At 32.6% G+C, this 16,037-nt stretch overlaps 2 protein-coding genes across 4 annotated transcripts in view; one reads left to right on the top strand and one right to left on the bottom strand.

The window, feature by feature from the left end:
- Positions 1–2,790: 2,790 nt before the first annotated feature.
- LOC134687202 (uncharacterized) overlaps positions 2,791–16,037 on the bottom strand; it is a 30,094-nt gene continuing 16,847 nt past the window's right edge. For 2 of the 3 annotated variants that reach the window (XM_063547307.1, XM_063547305.1), the window contains exons 3-6: positions 11,691–11,841; positions 7,759–7,927; positions 5,448–5,615; positions 2,791–4,839 (exon numbers count right to left, since the gene is read on the bottom strand). In XM_063547307.1, the coding sequence (XP_063403377.1) occupies positions 3,401–4,839; positions 5,448–5,615; positions 7,759–7,927; positions 11,691–11,841 (1,927 nt within the window). In that variant the 3' untranslated portion in view covers positions 2,791–3,400. Of the gene's footprint in view, positions 4,840–5,447; positions 5,616–7,758; positions 7,928–8,835; positions 9,005–11,690; positions 11,842–16,037 lie in introns of all 3 variants that reach the window. The other variant, XM_063547308.1, reaches the window with a different exon arrangement.
- LOC134687203 (EEF1A lysine methyltransferase 1-like) overlaps positions 6,286–16,037 on the top strand; it is a 39,119-nt gene continuing 29,367 nt past the window's right edge. Inside the window, exon 1 of the mRNA XM_063547310.1 lies at positions 6,286–6,467. The gene's annotated coding sequence lies outside the window, so the exon portion shown is untranslated. The remainder of the gene's footprint in view (positions 6,468–16,037) is intronic.

The following is a 16,037-nucleotide window of genomic DNA, read 5'->3' as shown; positions in this document are numbered from 1 at the left end:
TATGCATCTTATCGTACTCCAATAAAAAAGAACAATACATTAGAAAACAAATACTTTTACAAAATGTTACAGCAGTGTGCATTCTTATAAAAGTTTTCCAGGCACAAAATAGAGATAGTAATGTGCATTCTTATAAAAGTTTTCCACGCACAAAAAGGAGATAGTAATGTACATTCTTGTAAAAGTTTTCCAGGCACAAAGGGCAGATAATAATGTATTCTTATTAAGTTTTCTAGGCACAAAGGGCAGATAATAATGTATTCTTATTAAAGTTTTCCAGGCAAAAAGGGGAGATAATAGTATATAGTTACTGACTGCATCACAATAGTATTTCCTGAATGAAAAATGTAATTATATATCACTTCAATATAAAGAACATTGACAAAATAATTCAAATTGAAAAAAATTTGCTCTCTTCTTATGAGAGACCATTGATAATGCTGAGTAAGCAGTTTTTAACAATTTTAAAAAAAATACGTACAAAAGGTCTAATTTTTAAACATCGAAAATCTTTATCAGAAAATATAAGTCTTAGTTCCACCAAAAAATATTAAAAATCCATGCAAAAGGTGTTAAAATCTTAAAAATTCAAGTTTTGTTTTAAATGATATGAAATCAAGAATAGTTATGACTTTTATGGAATTACAAAAACCTCTAAATGCAAAAGTATCATGAATCTTATGAAGAAATTTGACTCAAATTCCAAGAGTCAATATTGACTCTTTGAATTTAAGCTTGAGAATTCTTCTAATTCCAAAAAATCTAAATATTGTTGAGGAATACAAATATTTTAGTTCATTCATATTCATAGTGAGATCAAACAAAAACAATTAATAAAATTAGAACATTCAGAAATGTTTTACTATTAATGAACAGACAAACCAACAGGAAGAAATTTATGTCAAATTCTTTTACCCTTACAGACTGTAATTTTAAAAGTTTTGAAATATAAGGGTATAATATGTTGGACCAATAATTTAAAGTCATTGCAAAAAGGAAAATAGTAACCATATTAACCATTAAACTGTCCAAATGAGATGGTTTTTTTATCTAAAGTAATCAGTGACTGTGTTTAAGTATCTAATCTATTTGTTTTCCAAGTCAAGTTCTCCAGTAAAATGGTTGATATTCTATTTCAAACCCTTATCATTAGAATAAGTTAACAAGATTTCAAAGAAAAAACTATGGTATTAGTGAATTATCAAAATATAAGTGGACATTTCAGAGATGAATATTAAATATAATCTATCAAACATTTCCAGGAATTCTATAAAAAATATTGAAGGACTACGTAAAAACAAAAGCCTCCAAAAATTTCTTTAAATTCATTAGTAACTAAAATGTTCAGCTTCAATCATTCAATATTCAGAAGGTTAGAGTAATTAATTCTACCCTGTATTTCATATGAACCATTCTCAAATGCAAGAAGTGACTATTTCAAATAATGCATAAAGGTATAATAAACCCTAAATTAACTATTGATCTATATAACTAGAGGCTCTAAAGAGCCTGTGTCGCTCACCTTGGTCTATGTTAATATTAAACATTGTACACAAATGAATTCATGACAAAATTGTGTTTTGGTGATGGTGATGTTTTTGAAGATCTTACTTTAATAAACATTTTTGCTGCTTACAATTATCTCTATCTATAACAGTAGTTTCTGTGGAAAATGTTAGTAAAAATCTACAAATTTTGTGAAAATTGTTAAAAAATGACTATGAAGGGCAATAACTCCTCAGGGGGTCATTTGACTATTTTGGTCATGTTGACTTATTTTTAGTTCTTACTTTACTGTACATTATTGCTGTTTACAGTTAATCTCTATCTATAATAATATTCAAGATAATAACAAAAAAACAGCAAAATTTCCTCAAAATTACCAATTTAGTGGCAGAAACCTAACAACCGATGATCCAATTCATCTGAAAATTCTAGGGCAGATAGATCTTGACCTGATCAACAATTTTACCTCTGTCATATTTGCTCTTAATGCTTTGTTTTTTTGGTTATAAGGCAAAAACTGCATTTCCCCCCATGTTCTATTTTTAGCCATGGCCGCCAATTTGGTTGGTTTGCCGAGTTTTTATACTAAATACCCCAAAGATGATTGTGGCCAAGTTTCAATTAATTTGGCCCAGTAGTTTCAGAGGAGAAGATTTTTCTAAAAGATAACTAAGATTTACGAAAAATGGTTCAAAATTGACTATAAAGGGCAATAACTCCTACAGTGGTCAACTGACCATTTTGGTCATGTTGACTTATTTATAGATCTTACTTTGCTGAACATTATTGCTGTTTACAGTTTTTCTCTATCTATAATAATATTCAAGATAATAACCAAAAACAGCAAAATTTCCTTAAAATTACCAATTCAGGGGCAGCAACCTAACAACGGAATGTCAGATTCATCTGAAAATTTTAGAGCAGATAGATCTCAACCTGATAAACAATTTCACCCTTTGTCAGATTTGCTCTAAATGCTTTGGTTTTTGAGTTATAAGCCAAAAACTGCATTTTACCCCTATGTTCTATTTTTAGCCATGGCGGCCATCTTGGTTGGTTGGCAGGGTCACCGGACACAATTTTCAAACTAGATACCTCAATGATGATTGTGGCCAAGTTTGGTTAAATTTGGCCCAGTAGTTTCAGAGGAGAAGATTTTTGTAAAAGTTAACGCCCGACGCAGGACGACGACGGACGACGACGACGACGACGGACGACGACAGACGACGGACGCCAAGTGATGAGAAAAGCTCACTTGGCCCTTCGGGCCAGGTGAGCTAAAAATGTAGTTTTTCTTAAATAGCACTACAAAAATATACATCTGGTATAAAATAATGGCACTTTAAAATAAAGCTCTTTGGTACAAATAATATGGCAAATATAAACAAGTTAAAAATAATATTTTAAATGCAATATATATATGCTAACAATATCAAAAACAGGTTCTCAGAAGTAAGTATCTATCTTTATTTTCAGTTAAAAAAGTTTACTTACTTAAAAAACATTTCAGGAAGTATCTATTAGTCAAGAAAAAAATAAACCCTTCAAATATTTTTCCATGATTAAGTTTTCAGTTCTACTGAAATCTAAGAATTCTTTTTATGAATTATAATAATGAACTCTATCGCCAAATTTAAAAAAAGAAGAAATACTCACAATAACAACATTTCAAGTTTCTGAAATTTAGTAATAATACAGAGGCAACGCTGATATGATGAAATTGTTTTTTTTAAAGAAGATAATAATGCTGAAATGTTTAGAAAAATATATTGACCGATCAAAATTATCAACTCAAAAGGAATAATAGCATAATAATTCAAATCAGTATTTGAGTATAATACTTCAATCTATACTTTATAACTATGGCATTCATACACATTTGTTACATCTTACACTATGGTAAATTGTTTGTGCGTCTGCTACATGCAGATTTCGTTCTTCTTTTAGCAAGCAAGTTTGTATTTTCTTTTGACTTATTCTGGGTTAATTGAAAAAATGGACTTTCAAAAGTTTTAAAATCTGAATCAAAATAAGTAGTCAGATCTGGATATATAAATTTTTCTGGTCCATATTCCATAACATTTTGTCCATTTTGAGAAGAATCTTCAGGAGGAGAATGAAATACAGAGTTCTGATTGGCTGACAAAGATTTAGTCCTAATCACACCAGAGTTTGTTAATGAAGAAAAGTCCACACCATGACTGTCATTTAGCACTTTTTGAAGCATTACCTCAGACTTTTCACTCTTATGTTTGATGATATCACTCAAATCACCATCATCCATTGTTCTAGCTGACCTTGACCTTTTATCTCCTTTCTCATTGGATGAATGTTCTCCTGAATCTTCACCAGATATAATAGTTGTACACACGTTATGATTGAAAGCTGAAGGTAATGGTTGTTTGCTGAGATGTAATGTTCCGTTTGTTGTGGACATCCAAGATTTTTGTTCTTCTGTGAGGTCCAAGAGAGGTGGCAGCATGTCTTTTCTTCGTGGTGTAGTCCATGCATTATTATTATTTGACAAATTACTAGACACCTGTGCAGTAGATTTTTGTGAAATATTTTCTAGATCATTCTTTATGACCTTGTTCACAGGTGACTTTAATTTAACTGACGAATTTGAGGTAAATGTCTTCTGAGAGGCCACTGAGGTACTAGACTTAGTTTCAGACTTTTGAGATCTCAAAGAGATGTTTGACAAGTCTGATGACCTTTTTGATTTCCCTGAAATTTCTGAATTTACAGATATTTCTGATTTTAAAGATTTAAATGATTTGACCGACGAAGAATCAAAAGATTTTAAAGAAATGGTATCAGCTTTATCATTAGGGTTACTACAATGAGATACAAAACCACTATCAACCCTTGGGTCTTTTGTGTTGGGTTGCTGGCTTATTTTTTCTACGGGCGTGTAATCAACTTGACTTCCCCCTTCCCTTGAATCACTACTGCCATAACAATAGTCCTCATATTCACTACCGGCAGAATCCGTGGACAGACTACCTGTGGGACTACCTGTTTTGACCCCTTTAAAACGTCTTCTACGAATGTGTCTCACCTTATCAGTACCTATTCTTCTTCCTTGTTTAAGGCGCCTAATGTAGGCTGCTGGCGCATTTTTTTTCTGATGGTGTAAATCAAGCCCATTTAAATGGGCAATGGCTTTCAAATGTTTTTTGTAACGATTTTCGTTTTTCATGAATGCTGGTAATTTTAGACAGTCTAAGCGAGCTATGCGTTTGCATCTTTGAACTTCATCAACACAAATTTTTCCACTCATCATTACGTTAAAATCTATCATGTCCAAACTTCTCAGAATTTCAACAGCTCCTTAAAGATATAAAAGTTTATAACATTAAAATCTAAAATTTCATAACTCAATAGTACCGGGGTACTTTGATAGCTCCTGAAACATATAAAGCTTTGTGTAGAAATTTCCCCAAATACATGTATAGAATTTTTAGATATTATAATGTTATACTGGCATAGTCTTTTATTCTGTTTTCTTTCTATGGATTCATTTATTTTTGTGGGTAAATGTACCAATTATGGATTGTGAACTGAGTTATGTTGTTCATATTATATTTGTTTAGTGCCAACAGTGGTTTTGCTAATTTCTGTTTTGTTGACATAATGACATTAAATTTGTTTTAATAGGCTTTACCTTTATCTACCTAACGAACATAAATTGATACCCTATGAATCATTATTATCAACAGTATAAATTTGTTTTTGGGCCAGCTGAAGCCGTCTGTGGGTGCAGGATTTTCCCTCTGTGTTGGAAGACCCATTGGTGGCCTTTGGAAGTTTTCTGCTCTTTTTTTCAGGGTTGATGTCTCTTTAGACGCATTGCCCATTTTTATTGTCAATTTCATTGTTCTATTCTGTTGCAATTGCATTCAGTATCAAAATTTTCACATTACATTCATCAGTATTACCTTCAAAATAGCACTGATCTTTTCCATAGCCTCCTAAGTCATTAGGATCTAGGAGTCCCCGTTTGACTCTCATACAAAGTCTCCAGCGATGTTCAGGACTTTTGACATAAATGGTCAGGTGATCATACAATTGTTTAAATGTCATCTCTGCTGCTTTACAAGCTGTGTCTGTAAAACATGGAAATAAAAAACTTAATTTACCTCTTTGAATTCCTGAATTAAATTTAGCATAATTTTATTTTTAAATTTTACAAAAGAATTGACTCTAAAATTCTTGATTTTTTAGTATAGACTGCAATGAAATTGATAAAAAAAATCCTAACACAACATTTTGTTATTAAAAATACATAAAAAATAGGAGAAATAGATAAGAAAAATATGATAATTTTTTTATACTAATTTCATCTTAAAACTGCTATTGCTGTAAATTTGATACTGCTTTCAAGACCTTAATTATGATAAATTAATATGTTAAAACAAAAAACTCTAAATGGGAACTGAAAAAATAGTAATAACAAATTTATAAAAAAAAATCATGTGCAAATTTCAGATATTTACTACATGCCATAACATATTTAAACTGTATTATATTATACATCCTGTTTTAATACAAATCAACATTTCCTTCTGAGTAGATTTTAACATCTATGACATAATGTCTGAATTTCTCAGTAAACTTTCAGAAGTTACTAAAATAGGATGTTCATATCAGCTTAATATAATGACAATTAAATCCTTCTTAAATGTTAAAGGATAGATATAATGATAATATGAAAGTCAATACATTTGAGTTAAAGTACACCCAACATGCTAATGTATATATGTAATAAACTTGAGATTGATGAATAATCCATCCACAAAATAACAACCATGCATTAGTTTGTACATGTTAAAATACAAATTCTATGCAAGACAAAAAAAAGTACAACAACCAGTCTTAAATACAAAGACATTGAAGAGAGCTACGGTTAGTCACTGAAACATACAACAGTAATATTAAAAGTTACATAGAAAACACATGTGAGTAAATGCAAATCTGTTATTGTAAAAACATTTAAATTTAAGACCATAATGTCTGTTGAATTTTTAAACTTGTGAGCATGAAATTATTGCAGTGCAATTAAACCCTTTCCAAAAGAATCACTGGAGTTTACCTGTGTCTATATCATTTTTTGCAAAGTGTACTGTTCCTTTTTGATATTTTTTTTTTGTAATTATTATCTCTTACTTAGAATATTTATTATTCTGTTACTTTGCTACATGTATTTTCATCACAAGGAGATTATTTTTTTTCAAAACATTTTGTACAGCAAATTAATCAATGAATGATTGCTTTTCAAGGAGAAATTCAAAGTTTTCATTAAATGAATTTCACATAGAACAAAAGCTTTTGTGTCAATTCAAAGGACAGAACATCTTGTTAAAATATTAATGGACTGGTGAACTCCATTGACTCAGAACTGGTTCTATGAAAAGGCTTGATATATAGCCATCACAATAAAAAAAAACTTTTTTGTTGAATCAAAATTACAGATTACAGGTAAAGTTTTAAAAAAAGTCCCTGATGAATCTGTTACACTTGATGCAATATTCAAACATAGATTAAACAAGGATGTGTCCAAAGTACACGGATGCCTCACTCTCACTATCATTTTGTTTGTTCAATGGACCGTGAAATTGGGTAAAAAATCTAATTTGGCATTAAAATTACAAAAGATCATACCATAAACAACAAGTGTACTAAGTTTCAAGTTGATTGGACTTCAGCTTCATCAAAAGCTACCTTGACCGAAAACTTTAACCTGAAGCGGGAGGAACAAACGCATGCACGGACAAACAAACAGATGGAAGGACGCACAGACCAGAAAACATAATTCCCCTCTACTATCGTAGCTTGGGCATAAAAACAATATGAACTAGGTACTGGTGATTATAAGCAGTATAAAATTAGTATTTTATAATAAATTCATACACTAAACAATGAAATATTATGAGAATGATATTGAGCAGATACTTGGTTTATAATAATAAAGCATATATACATAGAAATGGGGTAGTTTAAGCAGGGGTTATCGAAGAAGTGGCACAGTTAACTGTAGTAGAAAAATAAAGAAATTAATGCAACTTCTACACAGTAGAATATTAGTGTTTTTCAATACATTAAAGATTAATAATGCATTTTGAAGGGACAATGAATATATTCATGCATATAAAGAAATGCAAAAATCAAAGAAACATGCACAACATGCACAATGTTAGATGGTCATACAAAGCAAGAAAGATATAAGGGATACAAAGAAAGAAAACTTACAGTATAAAAGAGACGGACCCCAAAGGAACCTGGTTTTTGCATTTAATATAGTGTTTATTGCAGCAAGGCCTTCTTCTGCTCGTAATTCTTCTAAACAATTTCTTCCTCGGAGATCAAATCTTTTCCGGTCACTATACCAAGGTTGTAGGCCATCATTAAATGATCGAAACTGTGCAATGGTCAAGGAAACAAGTGCAAAAACAAAAATCTAATGGTAATTCAAATGAAAAATGCTAGTGTATATATTAATATACATACATACATTGTTTGTCATATGATATCTTATAAAAAAAAAATCACTGATAAGCGCTGAAAAAAATAATAAAGAACTTCCTATGAATTAATGACAAGCTGTCATATAGCTGTTCGTATTATCTCTTAAGTCTACAATATGAAAAGTATAAATTGATTAATGAATTGAAATGAACATGGATGGAATATTCCATGATATTATTTATCATAAGTCCAATCTGATGTGAACCTGCAACATAAATGGAATATTCCATGATATTATGTATCATTACTCCAATCTGATGTGAACCTGCAACATAAATGGAATATTCCATGATATTATGTATCATAAATCCAATCCAATATGAACCTGCAATATGAATGGAATATTCCATGATATTATGCATAATAAATCCAATCTGATGTGAACCTGCAACATAAATGGAATATTCCATGATATTATTTGTCATAAATCCAATCTGATATGAACCTGCAACATAAATGGATATTAATGCAAATTAATAGCTTGCTTGTCAAAAATGCCAGGGAGTTGATATAATCAATGCATTCTATATATATTGGTGTTGCAAATTTTTTTTCTGCCACACAACCTTTTTTGCACAGCTATACTAACCTAATATTGACATAAACTTTGCCACGTCTTTGTTGATTATGACTTTCAATTATTCATTTCATTTAAGATGCATATGCATATATCTTAGTATTGAAATCTGAGAGATCAAAATATGTAATTAAAGTGACTTTTAATTAGTAATCTAATGAATTAATATCAAACAACTGTGCAGTATTTTAGTTTGCAAAATGGTACATGTGTACTACACTTACAATATTGGAGAGCTGGTAACCATAAGTACTTAACATTAGCATTAAATACTGAATGAATGGCAGCAAGGCCTTCTTCAGATGCCAATCCTTCTAAGGTGTTTTGGTCCCTGAGGTGGAATCTTTTCCTATCAGAATACCATGGTTGAACACCTTCATTGCTAGACCGTAACTATTGGTTAGTCAAGGATTAAAAAGTAAGCAGATTTTCTAAAAATAGTTTAAAGCTATAAAAAAAATGGCTGTTTCAAAATCTATAGGATTGTGGGTAAAATCAGTGTTTGTGAATTACAATACTATCACATCCATTATTAACCAATTGAAAAAAATTATGCAAATGCTTATGAAAAAATCACCAAGAACGCATTAGATTCTGAAACACCAAATTTGATGGTGAAAAAAAAAGGTTTACAAGTTTAAATTGTTAGACCAATGATCAGTAAATTGATCAGGTCATGAAATTGGTGCATAGTGCACTAATTTGCAGAACATTTTATTTAAGTGAAGAAAATCTTGTTAGTAAAGATAGAAAACTATATTCATACTTAAGTGATGGACTTCAAAACCCTGGATCAAAAAGAAAACACTAACACCTAGTGTTGAAATGTGCTTTAAATATGAGATGCAAAATATCTTACAATTAAGATAACTTCGAAAGATGCATGCTTACAATACTGCTAAAATCTGTGTAGTATATTGCTTTCCATTTTAACCAACTTTATTCCACACAAAAAAAGCTCATTAGCTAAATTGATAATGCCCTCTACGAAAGTACTCCATCTTCATATAGATTTTACAAGATTTAGATATATCTTAAATCACAACAAATATATATAAAGACACTCTTTAAAATACTTTGTTTGCTATTTTTTTTTTTTTTTTTTTTTATAAACAACATATTAAAGTTTCAAAAACATGCCTTAGACAAGAAAACCAAGTTTAAGCAGACAAAAATCTTTAAAAAAAACTTGAAATGATTTTTGTTGTAATTTTATTAATTAGAGTGACTGCTCTAGATCTTTAGATGGCAACATCCAACAATTTAAATTTCATTTTTTGCTTTAAAAATATCCTGATTGTTGGCATCTGAAAATTTGAAAAAAATAAAATCTTACTGTTAGTGTTTATATGAAAGTTTAAAAATAAGTCACAAAGGGGGAAAAATCAATTTGTGAAAACTGGAGTACTTTTTCTGAGAAAAAAAAGATACTTTTAAACTTACAATATTGTAGAGCAGGAAGCCAAAGATATCTAACCCTAGAGTTCATTATAGTGTTAATGGCTGCCAAACCTTCTTCAGACCGAATAGCTGGAAGTGTTGTCATTTGTGAAGCACGTAGACTAAACCTTTTTCTATTGCTAAACCAAGGTTGAAATCCATCATTATAAGCACGTACCTGTGTTAGAGGGTCAAGGATTAATCTTTCCTTATTAGTTATTACTAAATGAATGAGGTGTGAATGATTTTGTAAAAAAAAACTTGAATGAAAATTATGCCAGTGCAAGTGTTGTGAGAAGATGGGAAAAGCGTGTGCTGATAAAACACTACAAGCTGTGTATGTAAATATTTTACATAAAAAGCAGATAATTTGTTTACTAACTCTTTCTGTCAGTTGAAAGCCTTGTTATAAAAGTGTACTATTTATTTTAGAATTGCAACAAACTGTCAATTCAGAAATTATTGCGATGTTTGTATCATTGTGAAAAATGCAACAGGGTGATAATCGAAATAATTCAAACTGGGATTTTGAAATTTTTATATGAATAATCTAAATATCGCATTAAATCAAATCACATTTTAGGCTTAAAGGACAAAATCTCAATGATAAATGCATGCAATAATTTCTGAATTTAAAGTATTGAACGTTAGTTTTGTTATAAATCGAATAAAATTTGGAAAAAAAGCTGAAATATTACTTTCTTTTTCAAATAAGGTTACTACTAAGAAGTAGATGACGTGAAAGAGTATTAGACTAGTTTGGTTTCATGATCACATTAAGTTGACTCTGTTATGTGTTTGTAAAAGTCAAGTTTCATCAACTTATTTTAAGCATTTAACTGAAACAGATTGAAAATAATCAATGTAACATAGAAGCTTTGAATATATTTATGAAAATGGTTGACACAAACATACTGATGATTTTAAGAGTTATTTCCCTTAACCTAGGTCTACCTCCTTAAGTTGACTCTGTGTGGTTCATGTCATAAAAAAATAAACAGATCTCTACTACATTCCAACCCGTACAAAGTTTGGTCCATCTTTACTATCAATTTTCTTTTTGCACATCACCCCCCTCCCTCTTGCCCCTTTCAGCAATTATGTTTGATACCTGAAATGAGACTGTTCTGTAAAACACAAAAAGCTCCAGTTCAAAGTACAGAGAAAATCAGCAACTATACGAAAATCCCAAGTACTGTGAGTGAAGATCAGCAACTTGAAGCAAAGCATGGCTAAATTTTAAAATAAACAAAAAATACATAAATAAAATGAAATAAATATGATGAAATAATCATTGGTGTGCATGTATGACTATAACTATGTAACTATGGATTCTTTTTGTTGATTTTGTGGGTACACATGAACCACAAAATTTGCCATAGGCTTGTATGTAGACTTTGGCAGAACCACGAAATTAAATGTCTAAGAAGGTGTAAGATTTGTTCAAACCCGCAAAAATTGGTACCCATGAAAATAAAAGAATCCACAGTAAGTGCTTTACAAAAATCAATGGAGAAAACACATCCTGCAACCATAATATGCATGTATGTTTAATATAAAAATTCAAGGTGAAAACACATCTTGCAACCATAGTGACAGTGTATATATAGAAAGATATTACAAATTGTTTGAAGGATACAAAATGTGTTCCTATTTCATGGTCTGCTAGACATCGTATACCCTGTTCCCTTAAAAAGTTGTTGTCTGTGGAATTCTTAATCCAGAATGAGTAGTTTCGGGCCTCTGGTCTATTGTGTTTACAATGGGGTCCAATCCACATCATACGAGCACTGAAATTAAATTAAGTCAACTGTAAACTTGCGTAGCATATAAATATAGAAAACAAATTTTTATTTACATATTTACATTCAAATTGTTAGATATGTCCTATTTTCGGTGCAAAATATAGTTAGCATGCATTTTGTGTCCGGGGATACATGGACACGTATGTATAAAACTATATAAACAGATAAACAATCAATGTCTATTATAGTGGTAACAGAAGCCCAGTGTTATATAAAACGTGTGATTTAGACGGACACAGCTGGACAAAAGGTTACTACAGAAGCCCAAGTGTTATATAAAACTTGTGATTAAGGCGGACACAGCTGGACACACGGTTACTTCTATATAAAACATAAAAAAAAACTACTGACTGCAGGCGGACACAACGCAATTTCTATATAAAACTTTCAAAATCTGCTGGCTACAGGTGGACACAGCTGGACACCGTGCTATTTCAATATAAAACTTCTAGAAATGAGGGTATACAGTCGGACACAAGTGGACACAACGTATTTCTCTATAAAACTTTATGAAATAAGGGGTTACAAGCGGACACAGCTGGACACAGTACTATTTCTATATAAGACTTATAAAATCTGCTGGCTACAGGTGGACACAGTGGTATTTCAATATAAAACTTCTAGAAATGAGGGGATACAGGCGGACACAAGTGGACACAACGCAATTTCTATAAAAAACTTATAAAATTTGCTGGCTACAGGTGGACACAGCTGGACACAGTACTTTTTCAATATAAAACTTCTAGAAATGAGGGGATACAGGCGGACACAAGTGGACACAACGCAATTTCTATATAAAACTTATAAAATATGCTGGCTACAGGTGGACACAGCTGGACACAGTACTATTCCTATATAAAACTTCTTGATATGGGGGGTTACAGGCGGACACAAGTGGACACAACGTTATTTCTATATAAAACTTATAAAATCTGCTGGCTACAGGTGGACACAACTGGACACAGTGCTATTTCAATATAAAACTTCTAGAAATGAGGGGACACAGGCGGACACACGTGGACACAACGCAATTTCTATATAAAACTTCTAGAAATGAGGGGACACAGGCGGACACAAGTGGACACAAAGCAATTTCTATAAAAAAAACTTATAAAATTTGCTGGCTACAGGTGGACACAGCTGGACACAGTACTTTTTCAATATAAAACTTCTAGAAATGAGAGGATACAGGCGGACACAAGTGGACACAACGCAATTTCTATATAGAACTTATAAAATATGCTGGCTACAGGTGGACACAGCTGGACACAGTACTATTCCTATATAAAACTTCTTGATATGGGGGGTTACAGGCGGACACAAGTGGACACAACGTTATTTCTATATAAAACTTATAAAATCTGCTGGCTACAGGTGGACACAACTGGACACAGTGATATTTCAATATAAAACTTCTATAAATGAGGGGACACAGGCGGACACAAGTGGACACAACGCAATTTCTATATAAAACTTCTAGAAATGAGGGGACACAGGCGGACACAAGTGGACACAACGCAATTTCTATATAAAACTTATAAAATTTGCTGGCTACAGGTGGACACAGCTGGACACAGTACTTTTTCAATATAAAACTTCTAGAAATGAGGGGATACAGGCGGACACAAGTGGACACAACGCAATTTCTATATAAAACTTATAAAATATGCTGGCTACAGGTGGACACAGTACTTTTTCAATATAAAACTTCTAGAAATGAGAGGATACAGGCGGACACAAGTGGACACAACGCAATTTCTATATAAAACTTATAAAATATGCTGGCTACAGATGGACACAGCTGGACACAGTACTATTCCTATATAAAACTTCTAGAAATGAGGGGACACAGGCGGACACAAGTGGACACAACGCAATTTCTATATAAAACTTATAAAATATGCTGGCTACAGATGGACACAGCTGGACACAGTACTATTCCTATATAAAACTTCTAGAAATGAGGGGACACAGGCGGACACAAGTTGACACAACGCAATTTCTATATAAAACTTATAAAATTTGCTGGCAACAGGTGGACACAGCTGGACACAGTACTTTTTCAATATAAAACTTCTAGAAATGAGGGGATACAGGCGGACACAAGTGGACACAACGCAATTTCTATATAAAACTTATAAAATATGCTGGCTACAGGTGGACACAGCTGGACACAGTACTATTCCTATATAAAACTTCTTGATATGGGGGGTTACAGGCGGACACAAGTGGACACAACGTAATTTCTATATAAAACTTATAAAATCTGCTGGCTACAGGTGGACACAACTGGACACAGTGATATTTCAATATAAAACTTCTAGAAATGAGGGGACACAGGCGGACACAAGTGGACACAACGCAATTTCTATATAAAACTTATAAAATTTGCTGGCTACAGGTGGACACAGCTGGACACAGTACTTTTTCAATATAAAACTTCTAGAAATGAGGGGATACAGGCGGACACAAGTTGACACAACGCAATTTCTATATAAAACTTATAAAATATGCTGGCTACAGGTGGACACAGTACTTTTTCAATATAAAACTTCTAGAAATGAGGGGATACAGGCGGACACAAGTGGACACAACGCAATTTCTATATAAAACTTATAAAATATGCTGGCTACAGATGGACACAGCTGGACACAGTACTATTCCTATATAAAACTTCTAGAAATGAGGGGACACAGGCGGACACAAGTGGACACAACGCAATTTCTATATAAAACTTATAAAATATGCTGGCTACAGATGGACACAGCTGGACACAGTACTATTCCTATATAAAACTTCTAGAAATGAGGGGACACAGGCGGACACAAGTTGACACAACGCAATTTCTATATAAAACTTATAAAATTTGCTGGCTACAGGTGGACACAGCTGGACACAGTACTTTTTCAATATAAAACTTCTAGAAATGAGGGGATACAGGCGGACACAAGTGGACACAACGCAATTTCTATATAAAACTTATAAAATATGCTGGCTACAGGTGGACACAGCTGGACACAGTACTATTCCTATATAAAACTTCTTGATATGGGGGGTTACAGGCGGACACAAGTGGACACAACGTAATTTCTATATAAAACTTATAAAATCTGCTGGCTACAGGTGGACACAACTGGACACAGTGATATTTCAATATAAAACTTCTAGAAATGAGGGGACACAGGCGGACACAAGTGGACACAACGCAATTTCTATATAAAACTTATAAAATTTGCTGGCTACAGGTGGACACAGCTGGACACAGTACTTTTTCAATATAAAACTTCTAGAAATGAGGGGATACAGGCGGACACAAGTTGACACAACGCAATTTCTATATAAAACTTATAAAATATGCTGGCTACAGGTGGACACAGCTGGACACAGTACTATTCCTATATAAAACTTCTTGATATGGGGGGTTACAGGCGGACACAAGTGGACACAACGTTTTTTCTATATAAAACTTATAAAATATGCTGGCTACAGGTGGACACAGCTGGACACAGTACTATTCCTATATAGAACTTCTTGATATGGGGGGTTACAGGCGGACACACGTGGACACAACGCAATTTCTATATAAAACTTCTAGAAATGAGGGGACACAGGCGGACACAAGTGGACACAACGCAATTTCTATATAAAACTTAAAAAATTTGCTGGCTACAGGTGGACACAGCTGGACACAGTACTTTAAAAGTTTTTCAATATAAAACTTCTAGAAATGAGGGGATACAGGCGGACACAAGTGGACACAACGCAATTTCTATATAAAACTTATAAAATATGCTGGCTACAGGTGGACACAGTACTTTTTCAATATAAAACTTCTAGAAATGAGGGGATACAGGCGGACACAAGTGGACACAACGTTATTTCTATATAAAACTTATAAAATATGCTGGCTACAGATGGACACAGCTGGACACAGTACTATTCCTATATAAAACTTCTAGAAATGAGGGGACACAGGCGGACACAAGTGGACACAACGCAATTTCTATATAAAACTTAAAAAATATGCTGGCTACAGATGGACACAGCTGGACACAGTACTATTCCTATATAAAACTTCTAGAAATGAGGGGACACAGGCGGACACAAGTGGACACAACGCAATTTCTATATAAAACTTATAAAATTTGCTGGCTACAGGTGGACACAGCTGGACACAGTAC

Source organism: Mytilus trossulus, chromosome 10 (assembly GCF_036588685.1).
Source record: "Mytilus trossulus isolate FHL-02 chromosome 10, PNRI_Mtr1.1.1.hap1, whole genome shotgun sequence".
Taxonomy (NCBI): Eukaryota; Metazoa; Mollusca; class Bivalvia; order Mytilida; family Mytilidae; genus Mytilus; species Mytilus trossulus.
This window is presented reverse-complemented; position numbering and strand designations above follow the sequence as displayed.